We start from the raw sequence: 27,225 nt of genomic DNA, 5'->3' as shown, positions 1-27,225 counted from the left end.
CTTGAGTGTGAGTAAAGTCAGGGAAGAGTTCCCTTCGCTAGCGGCAGCCCTCCGGCTGGGCTGGGCGCTCTGAGAGAAAGGCATCCTCCGATGGGGGATGGGCCTGGATGCATCTTCAGGGGCCAGAGAAGCCCCAGGGCACCTTCCCTGCCCTTGGGAAGGAGCCATCACAGAAACGCCCTGGAGGGGTGGGGAGAGGAGGTTCCTGAGTTCAGAGGAGACCCCAGCCTGGGCCTGGAACCCAGCTGTGCCAGCCTTGCCCGCGCCCTTTCCTACCCCATCACTGCTTGCAGGAGTGAAGGGGCAACCTTGCCTCTGTCTTCCAGTGTCCTCCAGAGAGCCCTGTGGATCTCTCTGACCCCTTCCCAGGCAGTCCTCCTCACACCGGAAGAGGACAGAGAGGGGTCTCCTGATTGTGGCGTGGAGAACAGAGGCCCAGAGTGGCCCTGGGGTGTGGATTTCTCTCCTGACGGCCAGCGTGAGCAGTGGCGTCTCACCCCCGGGCCAGCGCTTTGTCCCCTCTGGCTCGGGACTGAGCATTGTGGAGAAATCACTTGCAAGCCTCACGGAGAGTGTGACGGGCCCAGGGCACAGTGGCTTGCAAGGAAGGCCTTGGGCCTGGCTGGTCCCTGGGGCTTCCATGATGGTGGACAGAGGGCAGATAACAGAGATGACTCTCCATCCAGATCAGCCCCACCCTTCCTGCCAGCTCAGGGACAGTCTGCACACCCCCCACCCCCGCCCCCTGCATTTTCCTGGTGATGAATGGCAACTTGCTGTTCCCAGAAAACTGGAAGTTTACTGGAGAAACCAGCTTGGTGAACGGAGCAGGTGGCCGACAGTGTCCCCACCCTTGTGGCACAGTATGGCCTGCCTGGCTGCTTGATGGGACTTGTCATCTCTGCCCCACATGGGGTTCCCCCAGACCACACCTGAGGCCATAGTGTGGAGCATGGCCAAGCCCCCACTCCAGATGCCCCGGGGCCTGGCACCCTTCCGCCCCCAGATGTCCTGGGCATCCTGGGGCAAGTTTGCAAGCTTTCCTTAGGCTTGGAGCATTTTCCCCAACCCCAGTTACCCACTCAGGCGCACACGGCAAAGCCAGGCGGGGGTTGTCCAGGGGGGTTTCTGCAGGTGTTTCCTATCCTTCCCTCAGGCTGTAACCCCTAGGATCTCTGCCATTGGTAGGTGGAAAGTAGAGCTGTCCTTGTCCTCTGTCTCCCCCGCACCCCACCCCACCGTGAAATGGGACCCTGCTGTACTTAGGCCACGTCTCAGTGCCTCTCACGTAGCACTGAAACCGGATGCTTGACTGTCTGTCCCTCAGCTAGACCAGGGGCCACAGGAGGGCACGGACCACATCCTATGCATTTCTGTCCTCAGCACTGTCCCTGGTATGTAATGGTGGCAATCATGACCACAGCTGACACCCACAGGCCTTCGCCGGGTGGGTAAGGATGTGAGCTCGGGAGCCAGGCTGCTGCGTTCAAGCTCCAGCTTTGCCACACACAAGCTGCGTGACCACAGGCATGTTGTTTAACCTCTCTGTGCCTCCATTTCGTCGTCTTCTCAAAGTGGGGATTCGGGTAGTACCAACCTCACGGGATTACTGTGAGGATAAAACAGGTTAATGGATATAAGATGTGGTAGCTTTCCTCCTCCTCCTCCTCCTCCTCCTCCTCCTCCTCCTCCTCATTAGTGTTGCTTATAGACATTTTTTAATCCCTTCAAATTGTTTTGAGAAACATTTCTGCTTTATTGAAGTGTAAGTAACAAAATTACACTGTTTTTTTTTAAATTTTTTTTTTTAACGTTTATTTATTTTTGAGACAGAGAGAGACAGAGCATGAACGGGGGAGGGTCAGAAAGAGGGAGACACAGAATCCGAAACAGGCTCCAGGCTCTGAGCTGTCAGCACAGAGCCCGATGCGGGGCTCGAACTCACGGACCTTGAGATCATGACCTGAGCCGAAGTCGGCCGCTTAACCGACTGAAGCCGCTTAACCAGGCGCCCCTATAAGATGTTTAAAGCGTACGTCACGATGCTGTGATACATGTATACGTTGCGACAGGACTCCTCCCCTCCGGGGAGGGATCCATCAGCTCATCCATCAGCTCGCTACATGTATACACGTGTATGTTTGGCGAGAGCATTTAAGTTGTACCGTCTTCGCAAATTTCAGTTACACAACACAGTGTTATCAACTGTGGCTGAGAATTACTCAGCGTTCACTGTGCCAAATGCTTTACATAAAGGAATCCTCAGAACAGCTCCATTGCTCAGGTGAGGAAACTTGAGGCTCGGCGAGGTTAAGTGATCTGCCCAAAGCCACCTGGAAGACCAAGTCCCCAACCCAGGCGGCCGACTGTGCTCTTAGGCACCGCCCTGGCCAGGTGTTCACACCCGGTGAGCAGCTGAAGGAATGAAAACAAACACGGGTTGGCCCAGATCATGGAAACCCTTATAAGGAACCTCTTATGTTTTCTTTGAAGGCTCAACCACAGGAATTACCTCTTGGAGTCTCCCCACAAGTACAGTGTCGCTGACCTCCAGCAGGTGAGAACGCCCTTCCCGGCCCCCAGGCCCCTCTAGAGAGCCCTCATTCATGGGAAATCAGCAAGGAGGACCGGGGAGGGAGGCTGCAGCTTTTCGGTACCTCAGGCTCCGCATCTTGCTTGTCCCACGCTCCCGGGGCGATGACTGAGCGCCAGCCTCCTGCTGTAAGCAGGCACTCCAGCAAAGCCCAGGTCACAGGGGTGACAGCTGGGGACATTCCTTTCCTCGAGGGAGGGTACTGCGGATTGGGGTCTCGTCTGTCAAGCCCGTTATCCCCAGCAACCTCTGCGTATGGGGCTGCTGGACACCTGCATTGCTCAGCCTGATTCAGGGAGGCTCTTTGGCCCAAGTGCGAAGAAACCTCTCTTGGGGTCGGAAATCTTCAGGCAGGGGGCCAGGAGCAGCAGCGGGCCACCTTTTACAGATGGCCTCAGTCTCAGCACAGCTGCCCGAAAGGCCTGGCGGCCTGACCTTGCCCTCCACAGATCGCGGACGGGGTGTACGAAGGGTTCCTCGATGCCCTGATCGGATTCGCCTCCCAGCACGTCTACCACTGCGACCTGTGCACCCAGCGTGGCTTCATCTGCCAGATCTGCCACCACCATGACATCATCTTCCCCTTTGAGTTTGACACCACCGTCAGGTATGCAGGACACCCAACCCCCCTCCCCCCCCAGCGGGCCCCAGCGTGCCAGGGAGGCAGGCCCGGCACCGTTGTGCAGCAGCACATTGAACACCGCAGCTGTGCCAGTGCCACGGGGCGGTGAGGTTGTCTAGAACAGCCGATGCCCTGGGCAGTCACGGCCAGCCCCAGTCCAGCTCCAGGGACAAGAGAGCCCTCATGGGGCCCTACTCTAGACCAGGGAAGCTGTCTTCCTAGAGAAGAGGTGACTTGCTCCCTCTTTGAGTGAGGGTCTCAGTGTTGTCATCTACAGACGGACCGAGGGAGGGACTGAATGAGTTACTGCCCTGGAGTGGTGGCACAGGCCGGGCACAAAGTGGGCGCCTGGCGGCTGGTGCCTGCCTGGCTCTCTGCTGCGGTAATCATTGTTCCTATCCCGTTACCGCTCCTGATCAGAAGCCTCTGAGTGGAAAGAGTCACCCACCAAACCTCCATTCCGGCCCACACGGGAATGGAAAACTGAACGGGTGGGAGCATCCATTTTCAGTAGGCGTCTCCTGGCCCAGATTCAACCCCTGGGCTCAGCTTTTTAAACCGCAGAGTGTTTTCGACGTGGGCAAGAAATCATCCCCTAAGTCTCTAGCGGCCTCTGTGGAACGTGAATTAGAATCGAGAGCGTCCGCACCTGTGGTGTGACGCGGGGGTGAGCACTGTCTCCAGGCAGCGATCTGGCCGGGGGGACGCGGCGCGGCGCGTCTTGGGGCCCCGAGCAGAACCGCACTCCGCCACGGGCGCTGGTCGGGATGCCGGCCGCCCCCGGCCCCCTGGCACCAGCGGCGCTCGCGGCTGTCCCCCAGGTGCGGCGAGTGCAAGACCGTCTTCCACCAGAGCTGCCAGGCCGTGGTGAAGGGGGGCTGTCCCCGCTGTGCCCGCCGGCGCAAGTACCAAGAAAGGAGCGCTCTCCTCTAAGCCACTGCACCGTCCCCGGCCCGAGACTGCGGAGCAGCGGCTCGCTGGCAGCCCGGCCGCCTGTGGCATCAGCCTGCATACTCTCGAGGTGTCCCAGCCGTGTCCCCTGCCGGGAGGACACAGATGCGACCGGAGCACGAGCCTACCAGACGAAGCCCTCGAGGATGTCCCCCAGTCCCTCTACCACCCGTCTGCTCCACAAGGTGGGGACGCCATCAGATGCCCCCCCCGTCCCAGGGGAAGCGGGGAGGGGAGCTTTGCACTAACCAGGCCCCAGCTCACCTCACAGACACGGCACCTCCATCAGGGCTCTTCAAACACTGTGGAAACCACACTTGGGCACGTGCTCAGTTCCACATTCCGGATTCAAAAAAGGTCTAGTTTTTTAAGGTGGGTTTTTTCCCTTCATATTTCAATAGAAAATATTTTTTTATTCTTGACCCTACACAAGTCACCCGAGAAATCCAGACATTCTCACGCGGAGCAAACACGTGGGAACATTTGGCCTGTGGGCCAAAGGCGGGTGGCTCGGCGGGCAGGCCGCCGCTGGGCCAGAACTGTCAGCTCTACGGGTGCCTTTCCTTCACTCGCGCCTGACACTGCTGCCCACGGCTCAAATACGACGTGCCAAACCGCCCAGGGGCTGTCGGGGTCGGTCCGATTACCACCCTCTTCCTCTCCCTCGCCTCTTTTCGCCCTACCCTGCCCTCCTCACCTGAAAAGCCCGTCACCTCTCTCCGCGTCAGAGCCCCCTGGCTCCGCCGTAGCCCAGGCTCTCAGTCCCTGCGGGAGAAGGGAGGGACTCGGAACCAGCACTGTGAGCACTTTGAGCCCTCGCTTGGTCCAGGGCCTGGTCATCATCTTGCCCACCCCTCAACCCCGTGCCCTCCTCACCTACTGCAGACCCAAAGCCAGCCGGGCGGGGCTGCTGCAGACACTCTCAGGGGGACACCCCCCACCCCCCACCGCCTGACTGACCCCTGCTGGGACAGAGGAAGGCGGGGGCCCACAGAGAGGGCAGTGAGCCCAGGCCAGCCTGGGGACCGTGGAGCGGTGACCCCCGTCCTCCCAGGAAGAGTGCCAGCCGTGCTGCGGCAATGTGTGGGGCGGCCGCCTCGTGGGAGGGATGCCTAGCCTCAGTTTACAAAGCCATGAATTCACAAAGCTTTGCTGGACTGGCCCGGAGGGGGCGCCACCAGAGACTAGAGAACTTCCCCGGAGCACGATTGCCTTTTGAAGGGGTGTGGGGTAGAGTGCGAGCCTGGAATGGTTTGCAAAGTGATGTTTAGACCCTGTGGTTTGGGAGCGATTCCCCTGCTGCCTTCCCCCATCTCTCCTGGACCCATCACCCCCCTGACCCCCAGCCCTGGGCCCTCTGGCCATCCTGTCAGCTCTCGGCTTGGATTGGGGGCCTCAGGTGGAGACTGCCTTTCACTGTCAAGGGATGAATCTACTCCCACCTCTCCCCTGGGGTGATTCGGCTGCTGAGTCACCTGCCCAGCCCTGTGTAGCTGGATAAGTTGTGCAATAGAAGAGAGGAGGTGGTAGGCAGGTGGGGGAGGGGGCTGCCACACAGCCTGTCTGTCCCCTGTCACGGAAACAGTACGCACCTATGCCCGGCACACCAAAGCCTCCTAAATGGGGAAGCGGATCCCTATCCTCAGCCCGCACCCCCACAGCCAGCATTAATGCCCCACCGCAGACCCAGCGCAGCCGGCCAGAGCCACAGATGCCCCAGATCCCCCAGTGGCCCAGATCCGGCCTGGGACAGCGGGTGGTGCCGCCCAGGCCGGGCCTCATCTCAGGCCCTTGAGAACAATGTGCGCACCAGAAGGTGCCCTAGGAGGCAACAGGAGTGAGGCCCCAGAGGAGCTCGCTTAGGCTGTGTGGGGCCTGCGCCCCCCCCTCCTCCTCCCCCTCCACCCCCACCGGGGATTAGCAGCATTAACTACAACTCACCCTCTCCCCAGTACCAGAAAGCTGCTGATGCTTCCCGATGAGTTGACTCTTACCCTCTCACCTCCAATGGAAAGCTGATGTGAACCTCAGTGGTGCCCACACTATTTTTAAAACGCCATTTTATGCAATAAACTGTTTTCTAGTGAGGCGCGCTGGCCCCGAACGGCGCTTTGCAATGTACTGAAGGAACTGCTGCTGTGTGATTTTTGAATGATTTTGCAGTAAAGACCTGATCTTTCTCACCTCTGGTCTCGCTTCTGAATCCCGACGCTGCCAGTGGTTGGGAGGAAACCACCAGCCATCCTGCCGTCTGATGCCCCTGCCCCCACCGACTCTCATTAGTCCCTGGGCACACAGGAGGCCTGGAGAGGGGTGGCCGGCGGTAAACATTGTGCACCAGAAGTGGGCATGCAGGGGAGGAGGGGTGACCGTGTTCAGTCTGTCCCCCTCCCACTAGGAGTCAGAGTCTGTGGCAGGGAGAGGGGGGTAGCATCTCTGGGCCTTTGGGTAGATTTACCTACATACACTGATGCCTGAAATGCCACCACAATGGCTTCTTCCCTGTGCCTGTCCACCGATCCCCGGCACTGGAACGTGAGAAATCTCGGGACCGTGTCCCACTGGGTTATCCAAAGCCAGAGAAGGGGCTCAGGGAGGGAAGGCTGAGGAGGGCCAGAATCAGGGCTCATGGCTTTTAGGGCTCCAAGGGGACTTTACTTGGCTGCTCCCTTCCTCTGAAGTTCCAGGAGAAGCCCACCACTGCCCATCATGAGGACAGAAGAAGGAAACACGCGTTCCAGGGAAATCAGGTTGCAGGAAAGTGGGATTGAAACACATTTGGCCCTAAGGTTTCTGGTCCTTGAAAACACCTTTCAGCCCACGAGAGAGCGTCTTCTGTGTATCCTCTGAGCCCCAGCTTCCCTCCAGGGCCTCAAGTCCCTCCAGGGTTGTAGGGGGTGGGCTCTGAAAACACAAAAGGAACTGGGTTCGAGCGCTGGGGACCAAGGCCAGGGTCACGTGGCCTGGGTGCTACCCTGCCTTTGGTCTCAGTGCCTCCACCCTCAGCAAGGTGCCTCTGAGGACGTTTGTGTCTCTTCCCCCTCCTGCCTAGAGAAGAATGGGGGCTTTGGAGACCTCAATCACACCCCGAGGAGGAGGACAGCTCATCTGATAATAAAAATAATGTTAATAGCTCTGTGCATCCTTCCGATACTAATGTGATACTACTACTGAATTGTATGTACTTCGTACATCTCATTCAATCTTCCTAAAGATCCTGTGAAGTAGGTGTTGTTGTCCCAAGTTCATGGGAAAGAAAAGATGCTGAGGTGAGCGAGTCCACTTCCAGGACACCCTAATGGACAGCTTGGAGGGTGGCCCTCTTCCGGTGGAGGATCCAGGAGGCAGGGGGATGGAACCACGCAGCGGGAGGGAAATCTGGCCCCTCCAGAAAGAGTTGAGGAGGCTCCCTCCCTTCCCCCGTCATGCCACCCTCCTGGCCCTGCCGCTTCCACGTCGCTGGAGATAGCCAGGTGTGGCCCGGGATCCCAGGGGGTGCAGGGGGGAGGGTGGCGTCTGAGCTCCTAGGGCGCTGGCCCGGCCCAGAGGGGACAGGAAGCCGGGACACCGGGGATTGTCTCTAGCAGCCGCAGCCCAGCCTCAGCCCGGGAGGAAGTTCTGCCGGGCGCTCTCGGCTGGTGCCTCCCTCGCTGTATTGTTGAACAGGAAACCGGGCTGCGCGGGAGCTGGGCGGTGGAGGAGGGAGCGCCGACCGCCGAAAGCACGCGTACCTGCCGGGACAAGTGGAGGCGAAGCCGGTGATCGGACGCCCCAAGGTGCCAGGGCCGGGCCGGGCCGGGCGGGGGTTGCTGAGCCGGGGTTGGGGGAGCGCGGTGCGGCAGGTGGCGGGTCCTCACCCGGGAGCGCCGCGCGCGCCTGCTCCCCTTCACCGGGCGCTGGGGAGGGAGCCGCGCGGGCCCGGGAGCAGGGCCGCGCGGGGCGGATGTCCCCCGCGCGGAGCGGAGATCCGAAGGGCTGCCCTCCGTCCGGGGACAGGCGGGGCCCGAGTCCAGGCCCCGGCGCCGCTGTGGCTCGCGTCGCCCGGGCAGTGCAGGAAAAGCACCTCCTGGCGACGGGTCAGTCCTGAAGTTCCAGGGATCCTACCGGCTCCTCTGGCTCCCCCAGAGTTGGGGAAGGAGACGAGACCCGGGTCCCCTCCCCACCCAGCCCGAGCCCCTGAGCTCCGGCGGGGATCTCTGCCGTGGGAACTCCAGGCCCGGCCGAGCTGCGCCCGGAAAGGGCCGGGGCAGGGCGGAGGTGGGTCCGAAGCGAGTGGTGCGAGCAGTCGGGCTGGAAAGGGCTTGTAGTGGTGATTCGGGGTGCATACGGCTTCGGTTGTAACCCTGGGCGAGACAACGAACCGGGGTCGAGCTGTCCCAGAGCAGCGCGCCCGCGGGACGCAGAGGCTCGAGGACAACAAATCCCACCGCGGGAGGCTCAGGGGTGGGACCCTACCCACCTTGGGCTCCGCTGACGACCCCGCAGGGCCCCTTCAGTCGCAGCCCCTACAGCGCCCTCCCTCCCTTCGCCTTCTCTTGCTGTGCGTCCCACTCCCGGTGTCCCCCACCCGCCCAGACACACTCATTCAGGCTCCTCCTGACCCCTCCGAGATACGGCTGCGTTGGGGATTGGGGGCAGCCCTCCTGAGCATCCCTCTCCTTCTTTGCTCCCCTTGCCAGCTCCTGATCCCGGAGGTCTCTCCTGCTTAGCCCTTGGAAGCCCCGCCCTTGGAAAGAGATGGCAGGGGCCTGATCTGCATCCATCCGCGGACTCCGCCGGTCCTGCCCATGGGCCCGCAGAGACCTGCCCTGCCAACGTGAGTGAGAGGCAGGGGTCCAGGGGAAGGTGACGGGAAGGGGTGTCCTCCCTGAGGGTTGTTGGCTTAACTACAGGCAGTTCACTGTAACTTCAGGGCCCAAGAGTGCAACCCTTTCCCCAACAAGGGAAGCTGGAGAAAGTAGTGAAGAACGTGTGCCCCTGGCCAGACCCTGCACCCCCACCCCACCCCCAGGTCAGACCCTGTTCCTTGGGTTCCTCAGCCTCAGCAAGCCACCGAGCTCCCCAGCTGCTGGTCCCCAGACACCTCTAGGGGGCAGGAGATGGGATCAGTGCAAAGGCTTGGAGGGACCAGCCACTTATGGAAGAGGGTACCGACTCATCTCTTTGATGGAGAGACAGGCGGATTTACAGTTAGGCTCGGACTCCCAACACCACAGCAAGCGCCAAGCTAAGCTGGCGTGGAGGGCGGTGGGTTGTGGCGATCACTCTGGGAGAGCTTTGGGGAGGACGCCGCAGGGGCAGTCACTGTCACAAAGTGCATTCTCTAGGGGCCACTCTCCTGGGGCAATGTGGAGATCACAGGGCTGGTGGGTAGGCCGCGAGGGCCGAGCCTCACTCGGGAGGTGGAGGTGGGAGCTGGAGAACAGGCGGCGGTGCAGGACAGTCTGGGCGCGCCAGGCCCCGGGTTCACGTCCGCAGCCAAGCCGCTGGGGAAGGAAAGAGAAACCGAGAGAACCGGTTCTCCGGCCTTGGCAGTCCGGTCCCTTAGCCAAGGCCCTTGGACTACGCGAGGCAGGGGCATTCCCCGGGATAGAGCGGTGCCGGGGTGGTTCCCAGAGCCCCGCGCCTCAACCCTGATTCCGCGGGCCGGGGGCGCGGGAGCCTGGAGGGAAGAGGCTCCGGGCACGCGGATTTCCTGAAGGCTGGAGACGTCTGGGGCGGGACAGGCAGGGCAGGGGGCGGGGCGAGGGGAGTGGCGGCGGGGGTGGGTGGGTAGAGAATGGGCTGTTCTTCCCACTTCACAGACCTGTAAACCGAGGCCCAGTCAACTTTTAGGCAAATGTGGTGACTTTATCGCGGTCAATCATCCCAACTCTTTGGGTCAAGGCTTCCTTGGCTGTAAAGCTGGACCAATATATTACCCACAATTTCTCCACCAAGGGATCGAACCGGGACTCAAATCTCGTAATCAATGCCACGGGATGAAGGCATTGTCAGAATGAAGGTATTGTCATAATTCCATGAGTGAGTGTAAGAATGAGAACCTTGGAGATTATTTTATCCAAGCCCCCCATTTTTGAGCTAGGAAATTAACGCACATAAGGAATGCAGCACTGGGACTCGAACCCAGGTCTTCTGTCCCTCTGCGCTTCCCGGTTCGGTGGCCCTGACCTCCGCGCCCCTCCTCCTTGTCACTCACAGGGAAACGCCAGGGCCGCGATGGCGGCGGACGTCGAGGGGGACGTGTACGTGCTGGTGGAGCATCCCTTCGAGTACACGGGCAAGGACGGGCGCCGCGTGGCCATCCAGCCCAACGAGCGCTACAGGCTGCTGCGCCGAAGCACGGAGCACTGGTGGCATGTGCGGCGCGAGCCCGGCGGCCGCCCCTTCTACCTGCCCGCGCAGTACGTGCGCGAGCTGCCGGCGCTCGGGGACCCAGCCACCACCTCCACGCCACCCGCGCTCCGCCCGGGGCCCGTGGTCCCGGAACCGCTCGCCTACGACTACCGCTTCGTGAGCGCGCCGGTGTCCGCGGGCCCCGACGGCACGCCCGCCGAGCCCCGGGGCCGCGTGGGCTCCCTGTGCGGCCCCGCGCGGCGCGGCGCCGCCACCCAGCGCAGCAGCCTGGCGCCGGGCCTGCCCACCTGCTTGTACACGCGTCCCGCGGCGCCGGTGCGGCCCGCCCAGTCCCTGGACGACCTGGCGCGCGCCGCCGTCGCGCCCCCTGCCGGCCTCCTCGGGAGCGCGGGCAGCTTCAAGGCCTGCAGCGTGGCGGGCTCCTGGGTGTGCCCGCGACCCCTGGCGCGCAGCGACTCCGAGAACGTCTACGAGGTCGTCCAGGACGTGCGCGGCCCGCCACGGGAGGAGCGCCCGCAGCAGGTACGGGGAGCGGGGTGGCGGGCCGGGGTGCTGCGCCGCTCCGGGCCCGGACTCGAGGAGACCCCCCTCGGCTTAGCGTCCGGCTCGACGGGGCGGCAGTCACCGCCGAGCCTCACTTTTCAAAACCACGGAAAGAGAAGGGTGCAGGCTCCCGGTCACTTATGGGCAATTCCGAAATGCCAAAGCTCCCTGGAGTCCAAAGGTTTCCCGTAACTCAGTTGGTGGTAAAAAATTTGATTTGAACCGATGTCAAGCTGTGGGTGGTCTTTATTTATTACATTTAGTTTTACTACGCAAGTGCAGATGAACCGGATTACAGTGTACTGCTCCAAGCCTTGCTGGCAGGTGTGTGCGCCGTTATTACCTTTCTAAAATCCACAACATTCCGAAACGCGCCCGGACATGGAGTTGTGGACCTGCGGGCCACTCCACCTGCCTCTTCTTAGAGGAGCTTAGGGGTCAGATGAGATAGTGGATGTGGAAGTCAGGGATCTGCTTCCTTTTTTGGCTTCTTCCGATATTTCAGTTCCACCTTTAAAAAAAAAAAAGACAATTTTTGATTTGTTTGTTTCAGGAAGTGGTCCAGTGATAGTGAATGTGTTTTTTTCGTTTCAGAACCCAGTTGTTAATTTAGGAAATCGAAAATAGAGCACGTTTTAAAAACACTTTTACATCCTCAGAATCCTTCGGATGACCCTGACATCTTCAACTTTAGGAACTTTTTGGGTCGGTGGTTGGGGAGATGTGGAGGGAGGATGCACAGACCTCCTTTTTGACATCTGCCTTTTGACAGCTGGGTAATTATGGGCAATTCATTTCCTCTCAGAGGGTCTCGATTTGTCCTTTGGCCCAAAGAGGGGTGGAAAGTGTGGATGGATGATCCCTAAACCTTGTAAGTCTCTGATTTCTTTCTTTGTACTTCATGTAATGTATTTGTTGTCAACATTGATGCCTGGCCCATGCCAGGACTGAGTGTGGGATGCCCAGAGGAAGGAAGCACCTTCCCGGGCTGGGAGCTCCTGGGTCTCCCCTCCGCCCATCTGGTTACAGTGCAAAGAGCTCAGGATTTGAAGCTTAGAGAGACTGGAATTTGACCCTGCTGGGTCACCTGCCAGCTGCAGAGGAGTCACTTAACTCCCCAGCCCCAGTGTCCTCGTGTGTAAACGCAGGACAAAACCTAAGGATTAGTGTTGTGAGCCTTCAACGAGGTGAGGCATGGAAACGCTTGGCACGTAGTAGGCGCTCCACCGAGGCTGGCCGGGGTCGCATTCGGTATCCTGGTCTGCGCCAGCTTTGCTCCCGTTTCTGCAAGGAGCAGCCCGCCCCCTTGTGGTCATGACGGGGAATAGCAACCGGCGCGTGGGGACGAGGATGGGGACTCCGCCCAGAAGGAATCAGAGGGGTAGGGGGGTGGGAAATAATGTGCCCGGCCGTCTCTGCTGGCCAGTTGGCCCCCTTCTCTGGGACAGATGGCTGGATACCAGTGCTCTTTACCCCGGCGTCCCTCCGTTTCCCGGACAGGCTCTCGGAGGTGCATTCCAGGACCTTTCCACATCCCCTGTCCAGCTTGCCCCTCTTTCTTTCCGCACAGTATAGTGGTGTGTCCGCGGCGGGGGACACAGATGATGGAGAGAGGGGTGGTGCTCGCGCAGGGAAGAACTGGGGCGTCTGCCAGAGACCCGGGTATTGGTGGAAATGCTCTGCCCGGTCCCACTTCTGGCCCTAATGAATGCACTGTATGGCCTCAACAAGAGGCTTAGTACCTCTGGTCTGGTTTCCTCCCCGTGTAATGGGTATGATCTCACACTTCCTGTGACCCTGCTTTATTCCAGTGTCAGCTGTGGGCCTCCCTGACACCCCAGCCTCTACACACTCCTGGCGTGGGGAGTTGCCTGTCTCCTGGGAAGGAAACCCCATTCTCCTTTTAGTTACTCAAGGCAGCATTTAGAGGAAGAATTTCCTGAATGGTGAGCCTGCCTGTTTCTTCTTGGAGGAGGCAGGAGAGGCAGCTCCTACCTTTCCCCTTCATTCACTCATTAACTAAGCATGAGGTGACCTTGCACTTGCCGAGCATCTGGTGAGGCAGAGTCCCAGGCCTGGAGGGCCACCATCTGGGTCAGGAGCCTGGCAAGAGGGGACAGATGCCTCAGGCCGGCATGGCCCAGGCCATCTGAGATAAAAAGGACACCCAGTGTACTGCGGTGCCCAGGCACGGGTGCAGGTGTGAGATGGGGCACCCCTGGGGCCTTTCAGCCCCGCCCCCACCCTGCGCTGCTGGGGCTCTGGTGGGGAGTGGGTGGCGCCTGGGGGGCGGGGCCTCATGGCCCTCGCCAGGAATTCGGACGTCACCGTGCAGCTACCGGGAGACTCTCAGAAGAGAAGGGAGTGGGGTTCAGAAAGGACCCCCTTGGCTGGAACTTTAAGAGTGGCAGAGGACTTTCATGGTCTCCCAGGCATGCGGTGATGACAGGAGAGGTTCGGGAAGTGGATTTCGAGGGAGCTGGTGGCTGATGGGCTGAGGAGGGCGGGAGAGAAGTCAGGATGAGTCCCAGCCTCCCAGTGTGCGCAGACAGTGGTCTGTTTATGGCGGGGACACTGGGAAGGCGTGGGAGGAGTCCTGGAGCTGCCCAGCATGTGGTGTGGAGATGTGGGGGGCGAGGGAGCATGTGGACCGGGGGACCACAGCCCTGGGCCCACCACATTTGGGTGACCAGGGGAGGGAAGAGGAGGAAGTGTAAAACACAGTCAGGGAACAAGGAGGAGAAGCAGGAGAGTGCTGGTCCAGACACCGAGAGGTGTCCAGAAGGAAGGGGAAGTTAGATAAAGGCCATCGAACATTTATCGGAAGTGGTGACCGCAAGGTCAGCAGCCACTTTATCAGTAGCTGGCCAAGGGGTTACCAAAAGCAGAAGGCAGAGGTCAGAGGGTGAAGATGAGGGTGCAGGGCCGAGTGGAGACCGCTCAGAAGCATGGCAGGGAAGGGAGAGGTGCCGTGTGGCCAGAGGCATGTGGAGGTCGAGAGGGGGGGCTCCCCAAATCTGAGTGAGTGGGCAGCAGCCAGAGGAGCTGGTTGACGAGACGGGATCCCAGGATACACGTGTGAGGGTGATGCCCAGGGCAGACGGGGAGGGACCCACTCCCTCTGAGGCAAGGGCCAAGGATGTGAGGATGGAGGGGACACAGGGTCAGGCTCATCGGGGACTGGGGAGCCTTGGACAAGGGGAGAGGGTGGCATGGGTGTAGGACAATTGGCAGAGGCAGGGACCCTCAGAAGAGAGAAGCCTCCTCGCCCACCATGTGGCGTTTCACGGCCTTGTCATCCACCACGCGCCGGTGGATGGTCAAAGTGCGCTGGTCAAAGCGCTGGACACTGGGGACACAAAGCATGGTGGCGCATGACGTGATCCTGCGCCACAGGGGCTAGTGATCCCGTGGGCTCTCACTCAAAGGCTCCCACTCCCAGCAGCTCTGAAGGCAGGCCTGCATGGAAGGGCGCCCCCCTGTGCCAGAGTGCAGAGGTTCAGAGAAGTTGAGTGGCTGGCTGAAAGTCACCCAGGCGGGAGTTGGCTGAGCGGGAGTCAGTTCCCGTACCTCCTGACCCTGAACCCCACCCTAGTTACCAGGCTCAGTCTCAGGCAGGTGGCCTGCAGGCCATAGCCAGCCTGTTCCCCTCTACTCTACTCCCTCCCTCGCTGAGGAGGGGCTTTCGAGCCTGGGGAAGCCAGGTGAGGAGGGGCCTCTGAGACTCCTCCCCTGCTGAGTCCATTTCTGGGTGCAGTCACCATCCCCGGTCACCATCCCCGCCCCGGGGCCTCAGGCCAGCCCTCTGGACTGGAGCCCGCCCCTGGTGCCCAGGCATTGGCCACTGGGAGGAAAGAGTTACAGCCGGGGCCTCTGCAAACGGCCTGGCCGGTGCCCCACCTGAGCAGGCGGCCTGGACTGGAAGGAGCCCCGGGGCCCTGGCTCCCTGTCCTCTTCAGAGAACTGTGAGTGACCATTCATATCGTTGCACAGGGGGTGGGGGCAGGCCGTGGCAGTTGCCCACTCTCTCCCCTTCTTCCCTGACCTCCCCCCTCCTTGGTCTTCTCCTGTACCCCTGCTGAAACTCACCTGCCCGGTGACTCGCCCGGAGGCGCCCCTGCCTCCTCTCCGGATCCCAGGCCTGGCACCCACTCCGTGGGACAGACTCTGAGGGCAGCCCAGGGCAGCTGTGATTGAGGCCTCGGACAAACCCACCTGGGTCCCCTTTGGGTGGGGACCAGCCATGGGCCCTCTGGAAAGGGGGGTGCTGGTAAGAGCAGGGGAGCTGAGGCCAAGGGGAGGGTCTCCGGAGTCCTTCCTCCTCCCAGCCACTGTCTTTCTCACCTCCCCAGGCGGCCCAGCTGGTTTCTTCATCCCTGGGCTGACCTTTCCTCCCCATGACTCACCTCCAGCCCCAGGCGGACCCTGGAACCCCACTGCCCAGCTTCTGACCTGACCCATGAAAGAGCAGCTCCGTGGGTAGCCCCCCTCCCATCCTCACCCCACATCCCTGGCCACCAGTACTCCTCCCCAGCCACCCACCACTCCCAAGGCAACCTCCCACCCTGCAGGCCCCGTGTCAGCCCCTGGGGCCCCGTGGGGGGCCCCTGGGTGATCTCCCCTGAGCCTGGGCCCCATTCCTCACCTCTCAGTCTCTGGTTCCCCTCAGCACCCCGGGTCTCCTGAGACAGGCCCACCTGCCTCCCCACTTCCTTCCTGAGCCCCAGCAGCCGGCCTCTTTCTCCGTCTATTTTCTCCACCCTTCCTGGAGCTGTGTTCAGTAGTGGGAAGGACCAGGTGGTTGGTTATGAATGCCAACCCCGATGGCTGCTCAGTGCCCCGTTCCCGGCATGGGAGAGCCCATCAGGCCCGGGCTCAGCTGATCAGAACGTGGTCGGGGTTCCAGACTGGAGTGTCAGAGGACAGTTGATGTTGGTTGGCGTTGAGGGAATTAGGGCTGCCAGGACGGGGTCCGAGGGACATAGGGGTTCTTGCAAGGATTGTCCCTCGCTCTTGCCAAATTGAGGAAGGTCTGTGGTGCGCGGGGATTTCCAGAGCACCTGCTTAGGCACAGTGAGGCCTGCAGGGCCCTTGTGTCCAGGCTCTGGACTCCTATAGGTGCCACCCTGCGTCCTCTCCTTCCCCTGGGTGGAGATCCACCATGAGGCATCGGGTGAGCAGGGCAGGGGTCTCTGTCCAGGCTTCCGTGTCTGTCCTGGGGGCTGGGCCAGTTGGGCCTGAGAGAGGAAGCCGGAAGAACCAAGAAAGGTGCCAGAAGGGGGCCTGCCTCCAGATCCCCGCGCCCCCCCCCCCCCCCCCCCCCGGCCAGCCTCCTTCCTGCCTCATCTCCACAACTGGAGCGCTCCTGGAATTGTCTGAATTTATAAATTACTATCCCCCCCACCATCATAGAAATAGTTTAATATCCCTACATATATTTGGCTAATGGGGGGGTGGTGGAATTTCAATCTAATGACTATTAGCATTTTGGTTTCTTTCCATCCATTCTGCTTTGCTCTGTGTCTGAGAGTTTTACAGACCCAGGGCATCACGGTGAGCTGACAGTGAGACGGTAACTTTTCACTCGCCGTGTCATTGATTCAGTAAATGGCAGGTGCTGGACTGGGCAGTGAGAGCCAAAGAAAAACAAGGCGTGGTCCCTGCCCTCAGGTAGTTTACTGTCTGGGAGGAGACCTTGGCAAGCCAACTGACAGTTACGATGTGGTGTGGATGCTGTGTGGAGCCCTCCTCCCCAGAACCTCGCTAGCCAGAGAAATTTCTCTAGGATTGCCTCCTGGCCAAGGAAGGGAGACGGCAGGTGAATCCTAAAGGTTTCCACAAGTCAGCCTCTCCCGTGAAACCCTCTGCACCTGGCGCTTTGTCAGTGGCAGACTTTTTTCTCATCAACCGTGATTTGGTCTTTTCAAGTTTTCCACCAGTTCTCGCTAATTTGGGCCATTTTATATTTTACTGGGAAAGCATTCGGTTTTTTACTGGATTTGTAAAATCTCCACTTTTAATTTTATTTATGGGTTTCTTTGTGACCAAGTCAATGACTTTTCTAAGAGTTTCATAGACCTGGAAAAATCGTATATGTTTTATTTAAGGGATGTAAGGTCCCCTATGTATCAAACCAAGCTGATTGATTATATTAGTCAAACTTGCATTTCCTTTGTATACTTCTTTCTGTTTATTCTTTTACTCCAGTTCCATTAGAGATTTATTAAATCTCCCACTCAAATTTTCTCTATAAAGTTCTTCTTGTATTTTTAGTAGGCTTTGTTTTTTATATTTAACTACAACACTGTTGGGAGCGCCCAGATTTTGACGGTTCTGTCATCACAGATTGTCCCTTTGTGTCGTTACCTGGTGCCCCTCTTTATCCCGCGTAGTGTTTTCAACCTGAAACTCCACCTTTCTTTTATGAATATGGCCACTCTATTTTATTCTATTTTCTTTTTTGCCCGTGTGATATCTCTCGGTATCCCTTTATTTTCAACATTACCTTTTTTTTTTTTTAAGGTTTTATTTTTAAGTAATCTCTACACCCAACGTGGGGCTCGAACTCACAATCCTGAGATCAAGAGTCACGTGCTCTGGTGACTGAGCCAGCCAGGTGCCCCTCAACGTCATCACGTTTTTAAGTGGATTTTTATATATATCCTGTCACTGTATTTTGAAACCCAAGCTGACTCTGTCTTTTGATGGGATAATGCAACCTTTCCACATTTTGTTTGACAATGGGTACAAAGTAGTTGATGGTTTATTTTAGGGAGAGGGGCAGAGAGAGGAGACACAGAATCCGAAGCAGCGGGCTCCAGGCTGCGAGCTGTCAGCACAGAGCCCGAAGCGGGGCTCGAACTCACAAGCCGTGAGATCATGACCTGAGTGGAATTCGTAACCGATTGAGCCACCCAGGCCCCCTTCCCTGGGGTTCCTAACCAAACACTCCTTGGGTGTGCAGAGTGGGGATTCTTTTTCTCAGCACTCCCTTCTGGAACCCTGTCCATTTCCAGATAGCCTTGGGTCTGTTTTCACCTTAGAGAAATCTATTTGTTGTAGGATTATCGTTTCCTTGACTTTTTCTTTTATTTGCAAGTTAGCTGTCTTGACTGGAACCTCTAGTTTTGTAGCTTTGCCTCCTTCGTTTCTGTCTCTGTGTACGTTTGCTGCGAGCAATTTCTCCTGCTTTATCTTCCAGGCCACTACTTTGAGTCTGGAGGGTGACTATCCTCGCCTCCAATGAATAGTCCAGGGATATATTTTAAGTTCTAAAGTAGTCTTTTTTTCCTTTTGGGCTTTACTTAAATCTTCTTAAGAGTTCTATTTTGTTGTTGTTTAAGTTGTCACTGTGTTTTCCAGCCCCTCTATCTTGCCGATAGCCTTGGTTTTTTTTTTTTAATCCGATAATATACTTTCATGGTTTTTAAAAATCAAAACAACGTTAAAAAGTATATAGTAAGGGGTGCCTGGGTGGCTCAATCTGTTAGGCATCCAACTCTTGATTTCGGCTCAGGTCATATCTCACAGTTGGTGAGTTCGAGCCCCACCTCGGGCTCTGTGCTGACAGCACTGAACCTGTTTGGGGTTCTCTCTCTCCTCTCTCTGCCCCTCCTCTGCTCTCTCCTTCTCTCTCTCTCACCCCTGTCTTCCATACCCTGTTCACCATCAGCTCACAAGTCACCACGCTCATTAATCCTTTCTCTATTTTTTCACTGGTTCTTCAGACAAATACAAACTTGTAAGAATATGCATTTGATTACTTGATTTTCCGCCTCTCTCACATAAAGGTTGCATGCAATACACACAATCCTATAACTTGCTTATTTTTTGCCTTTTTGATTTGACAGTGTATCTTGGAGATTGTGCACAGAGAGGGTCAGTCTCCTTCCTTCCAGCGGGGCAGGTTTTCCACCTTAAGGATGTATCATAATATATTTAACCAGTATACTGTTGACAGGCAGTTGCATGGTTTCCCATCTTTTGCAACTGTGAACGATGCTAGAAGAAATAATCTTTCACACACGTGCTGGTAAATCGAGGCTAAATCCCAGAAGTAGGTTTGCTGGGTCGAAGGGTAAACAGGGGGTAGTTGTTATATTTTGCCAAGTTGCCGTCCCCGCCCGTGGGGCTCATACATTCCCACCAGCACAAATGCGAGGGTCTGAATCCCCCCAGCCTTGCCAACCAAGTCGCATCAAAATTTTGTTTTCTGCCAGTCTGATAGCAAAATGTAGGATCTTAAGATAGCTTAAATTTGCATTTCTCTTTGCAGTGAGGGTGAGCATCTTTACATAGATTTAAGGACTGTTTATTTTTCTTTCTCTGTGAACCGTCTGTTCGTATCCTGTGCTCCTTTTTCTACTGAGTTGTTGGTCTTTTCCTTATTGGTTTCTAGGAGGTTTTGCTACACTAGGGAACACAGCTCTTTATCTCTTACCTGAGTTATAATCTCCCTAAGATTGTCTTTTGACTTTGCTAATGTTGTTTTTTGGCCACACAAATTACTTAAAGTACATTTATTTATTTCTTTAATTTTTTTAATGTTTATTTATTTTTGGAGAGACAGAGACAGAATGCGAGTGGGTTGGGGCAGAGAGAGAGAGAGCGAGGCACAGAATCCGAAGCAGGCTCCAGGCTCCGAGCTGTCAGCACAGAGCCTGATGCGGGGCTCGAACTCACGAACCGTGAGATCATGACCTGGGCCAAAGTCGGACGCTCAACCGACTGAGCCACCCAGGCGCCCCACTTAAAGTACATATATGTGGTCAAATGTATAAATCATGTGCTTTATGGCTTTTAGATTTTGAGTCTCTGTTACAAAGGTCTTTAAAAAAAAAAAAAAAAAAGAGAGAGAGGACCGGCGGGGGGAGAGCGGGGGGTGGGGGGCAGAGAAAGAATCCCAAGCAGGCTCTGCACTGTCAGCACAGAGCCTGATGCAAGGCTCAAACCCACTAACCGTGAGATCATGACCTGAGCTGAAACCAAGAGTCAGATGCTTAAGTGACCGAGCCAACCAGACGCCTTTACAAAAGTCTTTTTTAAATATAGAATGTTGCTCGTGTTTTCCTGTTTGAGTATTTTTATGGTTTCACTTTTAAAAAAATAATTTTTTAATGTTTTATTTTATTTTTGAGAGACAGAGAGAGACAGCGTGAGTGGGGGAGGAGCAGAGAGAGAGGGAGCCACAGAACCCGAAGCAGGCTCCAGGCTCTGAGATGTCCGCACAGAGCCCGTCGCAGGGCTTGAACCCACAAACTGTGAGATCATGACCTGAGCCGAAGTCCGAATCCTAACCCACTGAGCCACCCAGGTGCCCCAATGGTTTCACTTGTTACATCTAAATCTTGGATCCTCCGGGGGTATATTTGGGCGGACAGAGTAAGATGTAGACCCACCTTTAATTATCTTCTTCTGGGTGGCCATCCAGCTGTCCTGTCACTTCTGACTGACAAGTTCCTCTTCCCACCATGACTTGTGATCGGTCTCTAGCACGTCCCGTCCCGTCCGGACCCGCTATATTAAGGCGGTGGGTTGGGTTGTGTTTGCTCTGCCTCTCTCCAGCCTCTGGCTTGTCAGAGGAGTGGGGTTTATGGGTCTTTGCTCGCAGTGCTGGGGTGGAGCCCTTGGAGCTTGGAGCGGAGGAGTGATGGTCTCTGGGGGCTGGGCAGGCCCCTGCTAAGACACCATCAGGAGCTCTCCCTGCTCCCTCCCTGCCTTCTCGGCCTCCCCAACCTTGTGGGCAGAGAGTGCCTAGCTTACCTGTTTGGCTCCCTGTCAGCTCCTGGGGGTCACCTTGCCTTCCCTCTGGGGGCCCATGGTGGGCCTGGTCTGCCCCGGGGTCTCCCGGGTTCCCAGGCCAGCCAGCCCTGCCCACCAGCTGGCACGGCCCCTTCATGGAGCGTAGCAGTCGGGGGAGAAAGGGGAGAAGCAGGACATGTTTAAGCTGCCGTATTTCCAGAATTCCTGGCACCGGAGCTGCATCATAAAGGGAGAGAAATTACGACCGAGGGTAGGGGGAGAGTTGGAAGGGCCAGTCCTTCTGGGTAAGAAACAGGGAACATCTCATAAAGTCGTAACACTGAGAATGCACAATAGCAAAAAAGGTTGAGGGAGATGCTTTTCCCCTTTTTCTTATGAAGATTTTCAAATAGGCAAAGAAGCACAAAGAATATTAAAACGAATGTAATTATACCCATTACTAGATTTGACGATTGCTCCTTGCCAAGTTTGTTCTTTTGTGTGTGTGTGTGCCAAGAAATAATAAATTCCAGACTTTATCGCATCTCATCCCTAAAAAATTCAGCATCTATTTCTTAAAAATGTTTTTCTCCACAATCACAATACCATTACCATTGTTATATCTGACAAAATTAACATTAGTTCCTTACATATCATCTAAGACCCAGGCCATACTCACAGCTCCTTCATTGTCCTAAAACAAATCTCTCACAGTTTTTTTTTTTTTTTAATTTTTTTGTTAATGTTTATTTCTGAGACAGAGAGAGACAGAGCATGAGTGGGGGAGGGACAGAGAGAGGGAGACACAGAATCCGAAGCAGGCTTCAGGCTCCGAGCTGTCAGCACAGAGCCCGACGCGGGGCTCGAACTCACAGACTGCGAGATCATGACCTGAGCCGAAGCCGGATGCTCAACCGACTGAGCCACCCAGGCGCCCCACAGCCAGTTTGTTTGAACCAGGATTGGCTCAAGGGCCATGCGTTCCATTTGACTGTCCCGTCCCTCTCTTCCTGCCCTGACACAGAGACCAGACCAATTCCCTGCAGGACATCTACTCTAGATCTGAATGTTTGCTTCCTCGAGGTGGTGTTCCTCTAATCCCTGTGCTACCTGGGGACTGGTAGGTGTGAAAGGCTTAGGCGGGTCAGGTCACCTGGCTCAGTGACTCCAGGTCTCTGCTTGAGCAACCAAGATGATGCCAAGATGGGAAGAAGGAGGAGGAAGAAGGTGAACTTGGTTTGGGACATGCGGCTTTTGAGGCATACCGAGGACACCCAGGGGGGCAGTTGGGTCTGCGCTCCTGGAGGCGGGGTTGCGGGTTGTTAAGTTAACCGAGCTGGTTGGGCTTCCCCAGGGACAGTAGAGTGAGAAGGAAAGGTGAGAGCAGGCATCAGGGAAATGGGCGGAGGAAGAGGAGCCTGGGCCCCAGGCTGAGGAGGCAGACGAGGAGGGAGAGGGTTGTAAGGACTAAGTCCCGGAGGGGATCAGGCCCAAGGAGGACCACCTTTGTCATCAGGGAGGTAGTAGGAGACCTGAGCAGTGGGCTGGACGTCGGAGTGCGTGGACAGCGGGATGGCAGGTGCACACACGCGGGCAAGAAGCGGGTTCTGGAAACAAGGCAGGGAGAGCTGGGTCCAGGGGCATGCTGTTTCTTTTTAAGATGGAGAGGCCTTGAGTTTGTTGAAAGGCCAAAGGGCCAAAGGCAGTCAGGTGGGAGGAGTTGGAGATCTGAGGAAAGGCAGCTTCTGAGCAAGTGAGAGTCAATGGGGTCCCCTGGGCCTAGGTTGGGGAGGTCGGCGTGGACGGGGGACCCTGGTCCCTCCACTGGGGAAGTGAGGAGGAATGGTGGGTGCAGGTGCAGATCCGTCTGAGGGGACGGGGCCCTGGCACATTTTCCTCCCGTGGCTCACAATGACAGCTTTTGCTGGCCGGCAGGTTCCTCGACGGACCGTTTCTGACTCCTCCTGGCCCAGCAGCAGGAGACCTTCTGGGTGTCTGGAGGCCTCACCCAGAGCACAGGGCGTGTGAGCGGCAAAGGGACTCCACCCCAGGCCCCACCTGCCTGGAGGAGCGAGCCAAACGAGGAGGAGCGAGCCCCATGAGGTCGCCAAGAGGCTGCGGGCAGAGTCCAGAGCTCAGGGCACTCAGTCGAAACCCAGAGCCAGAAAAGCAGGGGTTCAGCCCCGCTTTCTCCCCCACGTCCCCACTGGGTGTAGAAACCTCAGGGGACCTGCCTGGCCCTTTCACAGAACCCAACCCTGTGAGCAGGGAAGGGGGGGCTGGGGGGGTGGGGTGGAGAATGACAGCCCATTTTATGGGTAAAGAAACAGAGGCCCAGAGTTTCAGGGGGCTGCCCAGAGAGAAGCTAAGGCACAACCTATACAAGAAGCCCTGTCTCTGGAATCCTGCTCTGTTCTTTTTTCCTTTGAATCAAATGATGCTTCCGGCCCAAACCCCAGAGAAGACCCTCACCTCGGCCTGTTGTGTTTGGACTTTCAGGCTACAGGGCAAGCAATAAGATTACACTGAGCCTCATGTGGGCCTTAGCCCGCGTCCAGGCCCCAGCCCAAACCAGTTACACCAGACCCTGGGGCGGGGTGAGGGGAGCAGCTCTAGGCATGGTTCCCCACTATTCTGAGGCTTGAGGAGCCTGCGGGGTGACCCCCAGCTTTCCCACTGCACACGGCTGGATGAGTCACTCAGGGCTAGGGGTGGGTACGGTGAGGCCCGGACTCTGTCCTGGAGAGGGCGTGCTCGGGGGAGGGACACCAAGACAGTTCTGTGCACTTGGCTAAGCTCACTGCCTCACTGAGGCAAAGATCACAGTTTATTCCCAACTCTCCCTCCACCCGGGTGGCATGGAGTCGGCAAAGGAGATCCTGTCCCCTCTGCAGCCACCTGAGCCAGACCCCGGGCTCCAGTCACTGGTTTGCAGGCATTTCTTTTGCCTCCGGCCCCAGAGAACGGATAGGATTTTCTGGTTGCACCTGCTTGTGCCCCAACACTGGTGAGGGTTTTGCAGAGAAGGCGGGGGCGAGGACGGAGGGCCGGAGAGACGGGGCGAGGCGAAGCAGGCTTGTTCTGTCCCCTCCTCCACCATGTGCCTCTGGAGGCCAGGCGAGGTGTGAGGGTGTGGTTGAGGGAGGAGGACCCCACTGGGGAGCTGCTGTGGTCGCATCTCGCCTGGGGAAGCCCATACCCGAGGCCTGAGGCGCCAACCTCCCTGACCGAGAAGAACAGGCCAGAGCCGTGTGGGTTTTGCTCAGTCCCTATGGTGTGAGGCCAGAGCCCTCTGGGAGACGCCAGACATGGCGGCCAGGCTTCTTTCCGGGGAAGGTCAGCAGGTGGGCAGCCTTTTCTATGGTCCCAGTCTCCCACGCTGTCACTCTTGGTTCCTGCCCCAGGGAGACCCTGCCTGCTAACCCTACAGCAGGGCAGCACTGAGGGCCCGGGTTCCCACACCTGCCTCCTCTCTCCCCTTTCCTGCCCCAGCTCCTCCCTGCTGCCGGCTCAGAGTTTCTGGCCACTCTGGAATGTACACAGGCTGTTCCCATCTCCTGGGCCTGGCTCCGTCCCTCTTGGTGATTTGTCCTGTGTGTGTGTGTGTGGACCATGTCCCTCAGGGTGGGGTCAGTGGGATGGGTCATATGTGTGACAAGTGGGAGGACTCCAGGCCTCTCTGCCTCTGGTGCTCCAGGCTTCTGAGCCCCACAGGGGACGGTGGGGGAGTGATACTAGAGCTTTGAGGGCAGAGTAGGGCCTAGGTCCCTGGCTTGCTGTGGATGTGGTCCGTCCAAATGTCCCACACCCTAAGCCTACACCACGCCTAGTTCCACTTGGACGTCCCTGTCCTGAGCCCACGGTAGGTGCAGGGAAGGAGTGGCCTGGGGGACATGGGCAGGGGAGAAAAGAGGGCCAGGGCTGGGGGCAGGAGGGTTACTGAAATGGGAGAGCAGAAGATGAGGGGTCTGGCATCCGGGATAGAAGGTGGGGGTCAGAGCCTGATCTGGGAGCTGGCTGCCAGGGGGGAGACCCTCGGGTGTCGGAGCCGCTCTGAGAGTGTCAGGAAGACAAGGAGGTCCTTGGCTTGGAGGGGGTCGGCAGCTTCTCACCAGGGACAGGCTGCGCCCGTGGTGCAGGACTGTGGTTTGGACACCCGATGGGAGGGTGAAGAGAGGAGAGACCCGGGGAAGCTGTTGGTGTAGGGTTGTGGGGGAGCTACATGCGTCTCGGTGGCCCAGGCTGGAGGAGACAGTCAAGGCGAGTAGACTGTGGTGTGGTCAAAATCCCTCCCGTTCCCTGTGTGGCTGGAAGACTCCAGACACTGGCTCTCGCTCTGATACCACATCTGCCCAGACCCCTTCCTCTTTGAGACGTCCCCCGCTCACCCCGCGACACACACACAAGCTTCCTCTTCCCCATCACATCCTCCCCGGGCCTGCGGGGAGCTGATGGCCACTCCGCGTCCTGTCCATGCCAGCCCAGGCACCAGCACCCAACCGCCCCCTCTGCCTGCTCCCAGCCGCACAGCCTGCCCCTCCCCCACCTGTGGTCCCGGTGCCACCCTGCCCCACGGCTGTATCTGGCCTGGGACTCAGAACTTGCCAGTCATCAGAGCATAGCGCAGGAAGGCCGGTGTGTCCCTGGACGCATAAAAATACCCCAGACCTGAGACACCACCCCCTTTCCCCCACCCCACCCTTTCTCAGGCAGCCTCTGTCTCAGGCTAGCACTTCCGCAGCCCTGACAGGAAATGGGCTGGAGGCTCAGCCTCCCGCCATCTCAAAGCAACTTCTTGTTTCCCCCTTGCCCCGTGCCAGCCCTGGGGTTGTGCCCCTTGGCTCCACCCCTGAAGCCTTCCCAGGGCTCTGTCCCAGCAGCTCAGTGGGGACAGGATGGTGGACATGATTGCCAAGCTGACCAGGAGGCAGAGTCGGGCCCTGCGGGGACAGGTAGGGGACCCTGGCGTTTGGGGGCAAGCTTGGCCTCTGATGGGGAGGGCTGAGGGCGTCTGGCCTGTTAGGAGCTGGATGAGCTGGGTTTGGGGGCAGGACATCTCCCAGATTTGGGGGGACTCCTCCCTTCTTGCCTCTTTCCTTTTCCAAGGCCTTGCCGGTCTGAGAGGGGCTGTGGAGGGGCGCTGAGACCCGGTGGTCGGTCATCGGTGATCGGGTGATCAGTGGAAGAGGGGCAGAGGAGCAGGCCTGCCACCTGTTTGCGGGGAGGGGAGGGAACTGGAAACGGGGTGCTGGGGGGCCGGGCAGCTGGGTGTGGTGAGAGCCAGGGCACCTCTTAGCTCTGTCCTTGGGCCTGAGGTGGGAGATCACTTCCCCTTTCCTACTTGGAAAACATACGTGTCTCTGTCATGATTGGGGTCTGGGCCTCAAGAGCTGTCGGTGCCCTAGTCAGGGTCTGTTGATGGGCTGCAACGGGGTGTCGTCTGGGCCTCCAGGAGCTGTGGGCAGGGGGGCGCCGGGCCCTGCTCTAACCTGGGCGAGCCTCCCCTTGAAGGCCAGAGGGCACGGAGAGACTGGCCCCACCCGGCTTCCAGTCTGATCCTGGCTGTGGCTCTGCCAGGAGAGGAAAATGCCTCTATCTTAGCACGTGAGGGTTCTGCAAGAGTTCTAGAGTTTGAAGGGGCCTCAGGGCTGCAGTACCCCTAACTGCTCACCTCCAGTGAAGGCCCCTTAACTACCCCCTGAGGCAGCCCCAATCCTTAGAATGTGCTTCCTTCCAAGGAACCCTGCCCTCTGCTCCCACCAGGCCTCTGATCTGCAGTCCAGAGCCCCACAAGGTGATTCTGTATCTTCCCTTCCTTGTGACAGCCCTATCGTGCTGGGGGCCTAGACATCTACCCCTGTATCTCCTCTACCTGCTAGGGCTGTTCCTTGTGCAAGATCCCCATCAACCTGACCAGCCCGGGACTCCCCGAGGACACACAGCCAAGTCTAGCAGCCTGCCAGTGGAAATCCCCAGTCCAAAGAGCCTGGCTCCTTCCTTAGCTCACCCACCCCCCATATGACCCTCCAGCCTCAGTGGGTCCAGCTGGGGTGGGTAGGAGGTGCGTCTAGTCCTCCCAAGGAGTCTCCTGGCTCCTGTGCCGAGCCCTCATTCCCAGAAAGTCCCTGCTCAAAGCTAACTCCCGTCTCTCCTGTAGTGTCGGATATGTGTGTTTGTTGTCTGCTGTGAAATGTAGCATGGAATTGACCCGGGTACTCTAGCAGTAAGTATCCTTGGTGGATCGGCTGTGTGCTTCAGGGCAGCGGGCTGCCCGCTAGAGGGTGACTGAGGAGGGCTACATCATCCTGGATCCTGCTCTCAAAAACCTCCTGCCTTTTGGGGTCAGAGGAGGTAGGCAGACGGGTGGACGATGAACTGGCCAGCAGAGCAGAACGCCACCAGGCCGTAAATGGAGCCC

The 27,225-nt window shown here is 57.9% G+C and overlaps 2 protein-coding genes and 1 long non-coding RNA gene across 11 annotated transcripts in view; 2 read left to right on the top strand and 1 right to left on the bottom strand.

Annotated features, from left to right (window-relative positions):
* The window catches only part of PLEKHM1 (pleckstrin homology and RUN domain containing M1), a 39,900-nt gene extending 33,551 nt beyond the window's left edge, over positions 1 to 6,349 (top strand). For 2 of the 4 annotated variants that reach the window (XR_008294379.1, XR_008294378.1), the window contains exons 9-10: positions 327 to 2,407; positions 2,494 to 2,557. Coding sequence is in view for 1 of the 4 variants with exons in the window: in XM_053212636.1 (XP_053068611.1) it covers positions 2,494 to 2,557; positions 3,043 to 3,200; positions 4,037 to 4,148 (334 nt within the window). In the remaining 3 variants the exon portion in view is untranslated. Of the gene's footprint in view, positions 1 to 326; positions 2,408 to 2,493; positions 2,558 to 3,013; positions 3,201 to 4,036 lie in introns of those variants that run through there. The other 2 variants (XR_008294380.1, XM_053212636.1) reach the window with 2 other exon arrangements.
* A 148-nt stretch (positions 6,350 to 6,497) lies between these two features.
* The window catches only part of ARHGAP27 (Rho GTPase activating protein 27), a 32,335-nt gene continuing 11,607 nt past the window's right edge, over positions 6,498 to 27,225 (top strand). For 3 of the 6 annotated variants that reach the window (XM_053212638.1, XM_053212639.1, XM_053212637.1), the window contains exons 1-3: positions 6,498 to 7,942; positions 8,846 to 8,982; positions 10,368 to 11,045. In XM_053212638.1, coding sequence (XP_053068613.1) covers positions 10,386 to 11,045 — 660 coding nt within the window. In that variant the 5' untranslated portion in view covers positions 6,498 to 7,942; positions 8,846 to 8,982; positions 10,368 to 10,385. Of the gene's footprint in view, positions 7,943 to 8,845; positions 8,983 to 10,367; positions 11,046 to 14,819; positions 15,032 to 24,722; positions 25,760 to 27,225 lie in introns of those variants that run through there. The other 3 variants (XM_053212641.1, XM_053212640.1, XM_053212642.1) reach the window with 3 other exon arrangements.
* On the bottom strand, positions 11,295 to 15,991 carry LOC128313527 (uncharacterized). The gene is made up of 2 exons (XR_008294381.1): positions 15,282 to 15,991; positions 11,295 to 11,577 (listed from the first exon to the last, which is right to left on the bottom strand). It is a non-coding gene; the product is annotated as an uncharacterized LOC128313527 (long non-coding RNA).

This window comes from Acinonyx jubatus, chromosome E1, assembly GCF_027475565.1.
Source record: "Acinonyx jubatus isolate Ajub_Pintada_27869175 chromosome E1, VMU_Ajub_asm_v1.0, whole genome shotgun sequence".
NCBI lineage: Eukaryota > Metazoa > Chordata > Mammalia > Carnivora > Felidae > Acinonyx > Acinonyx jubatus.
Note: the sequence above shows the minus strand (reverse complement) of the source record. Positions and strands in the feature narration are given on the sequence as shown.